Source organism: Squalius cephalus (assembly GCF_949319135.1).
Source record: "Squalius cephalus genome assembly, chromosome: 11".
Taxonomy (NCBI): domain Eukaryota; kingdom Metazoa; phylum Chordata; class Actinopteri; order Cypriniformes; family Leuciscidae; genus Squalius; species Squalius cephalus.
The window spans coordinates 4,270,794-4,282,108 of NC_137132.1; the positions used below are offsets into that span (position 1 = coordinate 4,270,794).

Below are 11,315 nucleotides of genomic sequence, written 5' to 3' on the forward strand. Positions count from 1 at the left end.
TGTATACTAAACATCAATTGCAAATATGTTATTATGTTTATTATTGATTAACTATGTTATCATCCAAATTCACACTTATGGATGACTGTGTTCATCAGACTGTAAACGCACTATGGACTGGTATCGCCCCCTAAAGGTAGTTTAGTGCCGGTTCAGCTCAGAACTAACTAGTGACTGACTGATATCAACTAGGCGGATTAAAAACTGGCCAAAACTAAAAAAGAAAATTTGAAATCCGATCAGATTTTCACAATGAGACAGACCACAAACATGCAAAAAAAAAAAAAAGATTTAATATCCCCCTGTGGTGAAAATCAAGTTTTTAATGTTGTTTATGTGTCTATGTGGTGTTTTTAATCTGCTTTAAGACAAACCGTGTGTAAGTTCATAAGTCGACAGCATTGCTGAGTATTTCCTCCTTAAAACTGCAGTGAACCAAAGACAGTCTCAAAAACACGCTTTGAAATCGCTGGTGTTTCTGACGTCACAAACTACCTTGTAACCAATCAGATCAACGTGTGATCGTCAACCAGTGGATCTCTGAGCTGAGGGAGTGAGTGGAGGCGGGGCTCATTTGCATATTCATAGAACCACGCATACTAAATGAGGGTGTCGAGTTGCATTCAAGATATTTTAAGGGATTTAAGGCATTTTTTTTTTTTTTTAAATATGTAATTTTGGTCATCAAAGATTAGATTTAAGGGATAAAATTATTGACTACAGGGGGACATTAACAGTTTTGTATACAGGGACATATCACCTACTTCTGAATCTAGTCACGACTGTGAACACGGGAAATCTCGCAGAATCTTTCACAGTCAAATTTGACTTTTGAGAAAAACAAACATGGCGGATGACGGGCAAGAAGAATGTCCTCGGGTTTCCCCCAACACAACTGATCTCTGATCATAACCATGCATGCAACATATTGGACATTTATGATTTGAGATCGGTGCGGCCCTGATGTTCTTCTGAGCAGATTCACTCGTAACACACACCATACCACAGGAAAATCTTTACCTTTACTAATTGGCCCCAAAATCGGCTCATTATCCTGTAGTGCGAGGAAGCCTTTAATCATTCATTATCATGCTATTTTGAGATGATGATGATTGTGACTGCTTGGCCAATTAACAGTTATGTCCCATTTCTAAAAATTCTTTGTCAAAAAATATTTCTATTTTTGATTATGTTTTGAATATTGTGTGAAACATACTGATTTCAATTCAATTCTGAGAATATTTAATTTGGTATGATTAAATTATATCCAAACTTTACAGTGGTGTTTTATAGTGTATTAAGTCAGTTCTTCTCAAGGTTACACAGCATTAACGTTTGATAACCATAGACAATACTATAAGGTCATTATTAATTATTTTGTGGGCTTGGCCAACTTTTTTAAATGAATGACACTTGCTTTAATGTTAAATCTGAAATTACTAAGTGTGTTTACTAAATGAAATCTATTAAAATCATACGAATGTTTGTGTGTTTATTTGTATGTATGCTATTGTATTATTTGTTCTATGTATCATTAGTATTATTATATTTAAGTTATTTGTACAGCACTTTGGGCAACTGTTGTAATAAATTGTGCGTTATAAATAAAAAAAGAAAGAAAGATGCTCACGGCATCGATGTTCGTAATAATTTAAGCAAAATATTGACAAAAATCGGCAAAAATGATACATAAATCAGCTAAGATGTTGAAGGATCATTTATGAAACCAGCTATAAGACATCTGGACACAAAACAAAAATGACACAAAAATATACATTCAGAATGAACTGGTATATTGATGAAAGTATGAATGATGAGTGAGAGATGAATGTAAACAGATCTGTTAAAACAACAATCGCTTCTAATTCTTGTAAGTCTTCAAGTCTTAATCCGACTGAATCAGTTATCAGATGTTAGTTTAAAGTGTTTATTTGTTTTACCTGTTGCAAAACGTGCTGTCTTTCTTCTCTTTTGGACTCTTTTCTAGATTTAATGCTGCTTGAGCTCTCAAAACTCACACCGAACGCTGCCATGATGCTGCCGTAAAGCGCGAATCCTACTGTCGTAAACATCTACCGTAGTGCGACAGATGCTGCTCGCTTGTTTTCCTCCAGGGGGCGCTGCTGCTGTATTCTCAAACCCTAAGCAAGGTGCATTCAAATTCAAGGACGTTTTTAGACATTTCAACCTTATTATAATCATTTAAAAACAATGTTTTCGGACTATGTGAGATACGAACAAAAATTCCATGCATTGTTAAAACGCATTAATAATAATAATAATAAAAAACATGCGTAGTACGGAAGGTGTTCACGACAGTGGAGGGCATTAGCATTATGAAATCGTGTGATGCGAGTTTAAATGGCAAAAGGCATTAAATGCACAAAATCGGGACGCGAGACGAGAGAGAGAACAAAGACTACAAAAGGTAAACAAAGAAACACTTTAAAATAACAGTTATCTGTGTGTCTTAATCTGTTTTCATACAACATCTGGGCTCTTACTGTAACATTTGTCAGTATCAGCGTAATTAATTATATGCGTGTAAATTAAGCCTTTTGGGGTTAATGTCATGAGATTAATTCATGCATTTATTATTATGATTTATGTAGGTAAAAATACCTACTGTTAGCTATTATCACTGGAATATAATCAGCATCATCATAAATTATGACTAGCAATAGTAAGTTATCACTGGGATTTGAATATGATGTGTTAAAATCAAAGCGTATTATAGACATCATATATTATTAATTATTTGGATTTAAGCCAAAGTATGTTTTTAAATGCAAAGATAAATAACGAAAGTAAGACAAGAATACAATAACTGTGAGATAAAATTGTAAAATAAGACAGACACGTGTATTAACTTGTATTATTTTTGATTTTGGCAGACAAGATCATACATCGACTGTCATCCTACAAGAGAGGAACAAGCAAGCAGGTGTAACAAGTTAAATAGCCTATATGTACTATGTATACTATAGTAAAGACAGAGTTTGTCGAAGAGGAGATTGAAGACATGAGTGATCTGGAAGCATCCAGAATAAAATGTGAAGATACTGAGGAGCAAACAGGTTGGTGTCCATTCTTGATTATTGATGGTGGAGGAACATTAAGGTGCCAAAGCTTCAGAATTTGGTGGCTGAATTTAAGAAACCATAGGTAAACAAACAAATATGACGAAGAATGTTTTGCAAAACTATGAAATTTCAGTTCTTTAAAGGGATAGTTCACCCAAGAATTATCATCAATTACTCACCCTCAAGTTGTTCCAAACCCGTATGAGTTTCTTTCTTCTGCTGAACACAAAAGAAGATATTTTTAAGGATATGGGTGACAAAACAGTTGACTACTATGTAAGTCACTGAAGTCCATCGACTATTTGGTTATCAACATTCTTCAAAATATTTTCTTTTGTGTTCAGCGTAACAAAAAAACTCATACCGGTTTGGAACAACTTGAGGGTGAGAAAATGATGAAAGAATTTTCATTTTTGGGTGAACTATCCCTTTAAATGTTTTTTTATATATATGATTGTTAAGAGAAGATTCCGACAAACTTCCAACTAAAACACTTCATAAATAAAACATTCCATGAACGTAAAGCTTTTGTGCTTATGTTTTGAGAACATTATTAAGACCCGGGAAGGGTTGCTCCAGCCATTCGTAAGTTCTTAGTTAAATTTGAACATAAAGACCTCGTTAGAGTCTTAGTAACTACTAGCTATTTTTGAACTAACTCTGCACTTTATTCGGTTGCACCATTTGTTCAGGCAGAAAGTAGCTTGTAGGTCGTAAACCTTCTGTAAAGTAATGCGTATAGTTGCATATTATGACGTTTACACTCAATGATCCTAGCCTGGAAATCCAAACCTAAATCTGAAAGATTTAAGGGGAACTCCGGTCAATTTTAACATTGAGCTCATTTTTTTGTACATTTGGAGTGCTGTCAATACAGAGAACAACGACAAAAATCGGTGTTGCCTACACCGTGTTATCCTCTTTTTAAAATTTGCACCCTGTTGACTTCAATGGGGCAAGTTTTAAACCTGCTTTTAGCCTCTTAACATCCTTGATGTGTCATTACAAGTGCACAGGTCATGTGAGTGATTCCTTCAGAGTGAACACGGTGAATCTGACTGCAGTAGATGTGAAAGATATGAGTAAAAATTATAATAATTCAGCCAGCGCACATACCTGTATTTACATCCTGTTTTCGGTTGAAGTCCACAGTAGTCGATTGTCGAGTTCACGCACGTAATCATAGGTAACTAACTAACTGCGCGTGAACTCGACAATCGATTACTGTGGACTTCGACCGAAAACAGGATGTAAATACAGGTATGTGCGCTGGCTTAAATAACATCATTTTTATTAATATCTTTCACATCTACTGCAGTCAGATTCACTCGTGTTCACTCTGAAGGAATCACTCACATTAGCTGGGCACTTGTAATGACACATCAAGGATGTAAAGAGGCTAAAAGCAGGTTTAAAACTTGCCCCATTGAAGTCAACAGGGTGCAAATTTTAAAAAGAGGATAACACGGTGTAGGCAACACCGATTTTTGTCGTTGTTCTCTGTACTGACAGCACTCCAAATTTACAAAAAAATGAGCTCAATGTTAAAATTGACCGGAGTTCTCCTTTAATGGTCTGGCGTCGACTAATGAAAATCGGCCAGCTCGAGGGGCGGCACCAAGCATGCATTTGAAAATCTCAACTGGATAACACTACGACCAATCACAATAAACCCCATTCGCTTAGCTACCAGCGGAGCTAACTGGTAGATTATACTCTTACCGTATCCGGTCGGCAAAACAGCAAAAACGTCCTTCTTGCAAAGGAACGATTCGAGCGCCGTCTTCTGTTCCTGTTTTAGATAAAAAGCCAAGTCTAACTCGTTCATTGTAGCGGCCAAAGCCGTTTCAAACAACTGGTGTTCATCCATAGCCATCTTGCAATGTTTACTAATGACTTCGACGTCACAGCGCTGTCGTCATCTCGCCTCTGGCCCACCTATATCAGATAACCCGATGTGATTGGTGCAGCTCAGATCGAGGGGCATATTTAATGAGCATCATTACTCGACACCAGAGTAACTCGCTGAGCAAATTCAACTTGTGCCCTCGGGAGAACTCTGGATTTCCAGGGTACAATGATCCAATAGCGGCCTTTAAATATGTGAGCAGAAGTGAATGCTGTCAATTTAAGTTTATCCCTGACTCTAAGTTGTGGCCTAATGGTTAGATAGTCGGACTTGTGACCCAAAGGTTTAGGGTTTGAGTTTTAGAACCGGCAGGAGTTAAAACTTAGTGCCCGTTTACGTCAAAACGTGCAATGGGACTCTGAACAAATGTTATATTAACATTACTGGAAGAACGTTTGTTCACAACTTTGAGAAAACCTTGTCTGAACATTAGCTAAAGTTCTGAGAACATTCTTTGTTCGCAAAAAAAATGACACAAAAAAAATATGTAAATGATTTTAACCTTGATTAGATGGTGTTGAATGAGAATGACAATCTAATTTTAGCACATCACATACAGTACAGGGCAAGGTCAAAAATTTGGAAATATTACTATTTTTAATGTTTTTGAAAGAAGTTTCTTCTGCTCATCAAGCCTGCATTTATTTGATCAAAAATACAGAAAAAAATGTAATATTGTGATATATTATTACAATTTAAAATAATTGGTTTTCAATTTATTATACTTTAAATTATCATTTATTTCTGTGATGCAAAGCTGAATTTTCAGGATCATTACTCCAGTCTATCACATGATCCTTTATATATGATAATATGATGATTCATTATCAAAGTTAAGGACAGTTCTGCTGCTTAATATTTTTTCATAACCTGTGATACTGTTTTAGGATACTTTGATGAATAAAAAGTAAAAAAATAAATAAAAATAAAGAAGCAAATTTTTTTTAAATAGAAATCTTTTGTAACAGCAATATACAGTACTGGTCAGTAATTTGGGGTCAGTCATTTTTTTTTCTTTCTTTTTTTGAAATAAATCAATACTTTTATTCAGCAAGGATGTGTTAAATTGATAAAAAGTGATAATAAAGAAGATTTATATTATTAGAAAATATTTTTTAAATAAATTGCATAAATGCAGTTCTTTTTAACCTTTTATTCATCAAATATATTAGGCAGCAGAACTGTTTCCAACACTCATAATAAATCAGAATATTAGAGTGATTTCTAAAGGATCATGTGATAGACTGGATGCCACATGTGACACTGAAGACTGGAGTAATGATCCTGAAAATTCAGCTTTGATCACAGGAATAAATTATTATTTTAAAAGTATATTCAAATAGAAAACTATTATTTAATATTACTGTTTTTTTTCCCTGTATTTTTGATCAAATAAACGCAGCCTTGATAAGCATTAGAGACTTCTTTCAAAAATATAAAAAAATCGTAATGTTTCCAAACTTTTGACCTGTACTGCACATGGTGCATTTGTTTATTGAACTGATTTGGTATGTATTATGTTTTTTGTGTCTTGACAGACATAAAAGAAGAAAGTGAAGAACTGAATGAGGTGGAGGAGAAACATCCATATCAGGAATCTTTAATAACTGAAGAAACATGTTCAAAGACCGAGAAGAACGAAACTCAAAGAACCGAAGCCAAAAACTCCTTCACGTGTCCACAGTGTGGAAACAGTTTCACACGAAGAGACAGCCTTAAGGAACATTTACGAATTCACACGGGAGAGAAACCGTTCAGCTGCCACCACTGCGGGAAGAGTTTCACGCGTAAAGAGAGCCTGAAGTATCACGTGCGAACTCACACCGGAGAGAAACCGTACATGTGCCACCAGTGTGGAAAGAGTTTCACATTTAAAAACAACCTCAAGGTTCACGTGAGGATCCACTCCAGGGAGAAGCTGTTCATCTGCCCTCAATGCGGAAAGGGCTTAACGTGTAAGAAAGGCCTTAGGGATCACATTAGGGTGCACACTGGAGAGAAACCCTTCAAGTGCCATCACTGCGGAAAGACGTTCAAGTGGGCGCACAGCCTCAGTAATCATCTGCACTCTCATTCTGGGTTGAAGCCTTTTAACTGTGTTCATTGTGGAGAAGGATTTACTTCCTCATCCATTCTGAAAAACCACCTGAAGGTTCACACGAACGAGAGGCCGTACGTGTGCTCGTTGTGCGGAAAGAGCTTTATATGGCCGGGCAACTTTAAAGAGCACCAGAAAAGACACACGGGTGAGAGAGATCACGTGTGCTTTGAGTGCGGCAAGACTTTTACCACGGCTAAACGACTGAAGGAGCACCAGAGGATTCACACGGGGGAAAAGCCTTACAAGTGCTCGCACTGCGACAAGAGGTTCACTCAGTCGGGCTCGCTGAAGGTCCACGAGCGAGTTCACACCGGAGAGAAGCCGTACCACTGCCCGAACTGTGGGAGGAGTTTCTCTCAACTGACAAATCTTATCACTCATATTAAAAAGCATTGCAAGAAATCATCACAATAGCCGCGTTTCCATTACCCTTCAAATTGCGCAAATTGATAATACGCCCAATGGAAACACGTCAATTTCGCAAAAACTCCCATTTATCGCAAAAAAAAGTTTTTATGCTCGCATGAGGAGGTTTTTCAGGCAATTCGAAAAAGGAATATTTCGCAAAACTGCAATGGAAACAGTTTTTGCGCATTTACAGGTCAGCTGACGTAGACAACGCAGTGTGTTTGGACAGAATACGAGACAGAGTTATTTATTAAACTCATATAAGACAAAATAATTACAGGAATAATGGATTCTAAACCTCAAAGAAATGCCACAATCAAGACCTCGAAGCAGAGATGAGGGAGAAACACCCAGAAACACTTCATATGTGCCGCTCACAAGTATAAGGGTCTTTCCTTGCCATTAATGCTTGGATAACACGCCTATGTTTCCTTCGATTAATGATAATAATGTCTAGTGCATTGGCTGTGATATATATATATATATATATAAACTTACCAACGTCCGTTGCCATGATTTTTGGAATGACTGATCACGAGAGGAAAAAATTACGTTTTAGTCGCATAACATCGGTTAATTATGGAAGCTTGTTTCCGCCACAGACTAAAACATTTTAAGAGATAATTGCGACTTTTTATCTCACAATTGCGAGTTTACATCTCGCAATTCTGACTTTATTTCTCAGAATTTCGAGTAATAAAGTCAGAATTGCGTGAAATAAAGTCGCAATTGCGTGTTATAAAGTCAGAATTGCGAGATATAAAGTCAGAATTGCGTGAAATAAAGTCGCAATTGCGTCTTATAAAGTCAGAATTCTGACTTTTTTTCTCGCAATTGCGACTTTATATCACGCAATTCTGACTTTATAATATGCAATTGGGAGATATAAAGTCAGAATTGCATGATATAAAGTCGCAATTGCGTGTTATAAAGTCAGAATTGTGAGATAAACTATTCTGAGGTAAAAAAAAAAAAGTCCGTCTTTTTTCCCCTTAGAATTGGACTTTATATCTCACAATTCTGAGAAAATATGTCAGAATTCTGACTTTATAACACGCAATTGTGACTTTATATCTCGCAGTTCTGACTTTATATCTCGCAATTCTGACTTTATAACACGCAATTGCGACTTTATTTCACGCAATTCTGACTTTGTATCTCGCAATTCTGAGAAATAAAGTCAGAATTGCGAGATGTAAACTCGCAATTGTGAGATAAAAAGTCGCAATTATCATTTAAATTTTTTTATTTTGTGGTGGAAACAAGCTTCCATAGTAAATGGAAACGGCGTCATTTCGCAATAGTTTTTTATCGATATCTAGAGAAAAAAACATCGCAAAAGTTTTGCGCAAATCTTTAATGGAAACGCGCCTAGTGAGAAGGTGTTTTCATGTCCGAGTGAATTACGTGTAGATGGACTGAATATGTTTCTCCCAAGCAGCGTAAAGGAGATTGGTATGGGAATGGATATGGCAATGTTCATGTATTTGGTTTTGGCTACGGTGCTGCAGAACAAGTGCTGAGACTTTCCACTGCCAATATACATTCATAGACATTGCTGTGAGCATGTAAGACACATGTAGGCTATCATATATGATTTAAAGGGTTAGTTCACCCAAAAATGAAAATTCTGTCAGTAATTACGCACCTTCATGTTGTTCCAACCCCGTCAGACCTTCGTTCATCTTCAGAACACAAATGAAGATATTTTTGATGAAATCTGAGAGCTGTCTCACTCCTCCATAAGCTTCTCTGTTATTGAAACTTGCCGGCCCAGAAAGTTAGTAAAGACAGTGTTTAAAATAGTCCAAGTGACTACAGTAGCTCAATAATAAGTTTATCAAGCGACGAGAATACTTTTTGTGCGCAAACAGTCGCATCAAGCATGCCGGAACGAGTGTTTGAAGTGATCAACAAGAACTGTGGGGCTACTCACTAGTCCATTTTTTACACTTTTAGTTCTGTTGTGGGTTTATTTATTTATTTATTGGGCTATGGTCTTAAACATTTGATCAGCTGATGAACAGCCTGTTTGAGTTTAAATGCAGTTTTCAATAAATTGCCTACTCTATATTTTTTGTCTCTTGCTCCTGTTTCTTCTTTTGGCATTTTGAAGCAGTACTTACAACCCGGTTATGATCCACCAGCGCGAAATGCGAATACTTGCAATGTTTCCCCCGGTCTTAAGATTTTGTTCAGAAGTGTAAATATTTAATCGCATATAACTTGAAAGTTTTTGTTTACATAATGTGTATATATATATATATATATATATATATATATATATATATATATATATATATATATATATATATATGTGACCCTGGATCATAGAACCAGTCACATGTCACACTGGTATATCTGTGGCAATAGCCAACAATACATTGTATGGGTCAAATTTATCAATTTATCTTTTATGCCAAAAATCATGAGGATATTAAGTAAAGATCATGTTCCATGAAGATATTTAGTAAATTTCCTACCGTAAATATATAAAACATGTATTTGTGTGAGTGAATGCTGCACAATCGCCAACATAAATGAACAACTTTAAAGGAGATTTTCTCAATGTTTCGATTTTTTTGCACCCTCAGATTCCAGATTTACAATAGTTGTATCTCGACCAATACTGTCCTATCATAACAAACCACACATCAATGGAAAGCTTATTTATTCAGCTTTATGATGTAAATTACCCATGTGACTGGTTTTGTGGTCCAGGGTCACATATGTCTATTTGTACATTTATACAAATTAAGATGCCATAATCGCTTCTATGCAAATATATTTTTTACAGTCTATGGCAAATATACAACTTTTATTTTGATTGAGAAAAACCAATGAACAAGCAGGATTTTAAATCAACGATAAGCACATTTTTGCTTGACACATATTAAGATCTAGAATAAATCGGCAAAGAAAGAATAACAAATCCTGCAAAAACTAAATGTTTCTGTGTTTTGTCTTTATTACAACTCATTATGAGACCCTCCTTATAGGTCATATTGAAGAAACTGAAACCAATAAATGTAAAATAAAAAACAAAAACACAAGTATGGGAATGTAGGAATAACACATCAAATATGTCATTGCCAAACCCAAAAAAATACATCTGTTTGTCTAGGTAGGAAATTCAATGTTGTTAATGTCCAAGCAACAAAAAAAAAAAAGACTTGCAATAAAATCACCAATAAAAGGTCACCATGCACTTTTATAATATGGAAAATAGCAGTTATAAATAGCTTCTTTCATATTACTATTATTATTATTACATCCCTTAAGGGTAACTCTCGCCAAAATGCAACCTAGGGTCTTTTTGTGAATCTACCCGAGGCAAACTTTCATTTAAAAGCATAATTAGAATGGAAACGCCACTTTTAAGTTTGACCGTATTTTCGTTTTAGGTTAAAATGCCTTGTGAATGGGAGTGAATGGGGCACGACTATGATAGCATCAAAAATCCCTATTTTTAAAACACTAAGGCGGCTCGACACAACATGAAACTGTGCTGGAAGTATCACCACACATGAACTCCAGCATTGAGAACAGTGTTTGTGTTCACAGAGTTTACTAAAAAGAAAGATTTTGTACAACTCACTGTGTTTCCGTCCGCCGGCATTTTGTCAGTCAAAAATAGTCGATCTCCGAAAGCAACGTAACAGGGAGGAGAGTAAAGATGGAAAGCTCCTAAAGCTTAGTTACATATAAATTCACGGATAATATGTTGTTTTGTTGTTAGTGAAAATCAATATTGACCTTGTATTTGAAAAAGGATCCTCATATAAGAAGCAATACTAAAATTCAGAGTCAGTTC

The 11,315-nt window shown here is 35.8% G+C and overlaps 2 protein-coding genes across 4 annotated transcripts in view; one reads left to right on the forward strand and one right to left on the reverse strand.

Moving 5' to 3' along the window:
• Nucleotides 1-2,044, reverse strand: part of cwf19l2 (CWF19 like cell cycle control factor 2) — a 32,598-nt gene extending 30,554 nt beyond the window's left edge. The window contains 1 exon segment of the mRNA XM_079886594.1: nucleotides 1,941-2,044. Within this exon segment, the coding sequence (XP_079742720.1) occupies nucleotides 1,941-2,033 (93 nt within the window). The 5' untranslated portion in view covers nucleotides 2,034-2,044.
• A 157-nt stretch (nucleotides 2,045-2,201) lies between these two features.
• Nucleotides 2,202-8,905, forward strand: LOC307167292 (uncharacterized protein). 3 transcript variants are annotated; one of them, XM_079886277.1, is made up of 4 exons: nucleotides 2,202-2,428; nucleotides 2,895-3,077; nucleotides 6,531-7,511; nucleotides 8,884-8,905. In XM_079886277.1, the coding sequence occupies exons 2-3, from the start codon at nucleotides 2,975-2,977 to the stop codon at nucleotides 7,505-7,507; spliced, it is 1,080 nt and encodes a 359-aa protein (XP_079742403.1). In that variant the 5' UTR covers nucleotides 2,202-2,428; nucleotides 2,895-2,974; the 3' UTR covers nucleotides 7,508-7,511; nucleotides 8,884-8,905. The 3 variants fall into 3 exon arrangements, with proteins under 3 accessions (XP_079742403.1, XP_079742405.1, XP_079742404.1); XM_079886279.1 differs by lacking the exon at nucleotides 8,884-8,905 and having other exon boundaries at nucleotides 6,540-7,531; XM_079886278.1 differs by lacking the exon at nucleotides 8,884-8,905 and having other exon boundaries at nucleotides 2,900-3,077; nucleotides 6,531-7,531.
• Nucleotides 8,906-11,315: the final 2,410 nt, after the last annotated feature.

Bases quoted from the DNA above. Each gene is read 5' to 3' on its own strand.
- LOC307167292 (XM_079886277.1), top strand. From the start codon at position 2,975: ATGTATACTATAGTAAAGACAGAGTTTGTCGAAGAGGAGATTGAAGAC. The intron at 3,078-6,530 runs GTTGGTGTCCAT...GTGTCTTGACAG, and splicing joins AGATACTGAGGAGCAAACAG to ACATAAAAGAAGAAAGTGAA.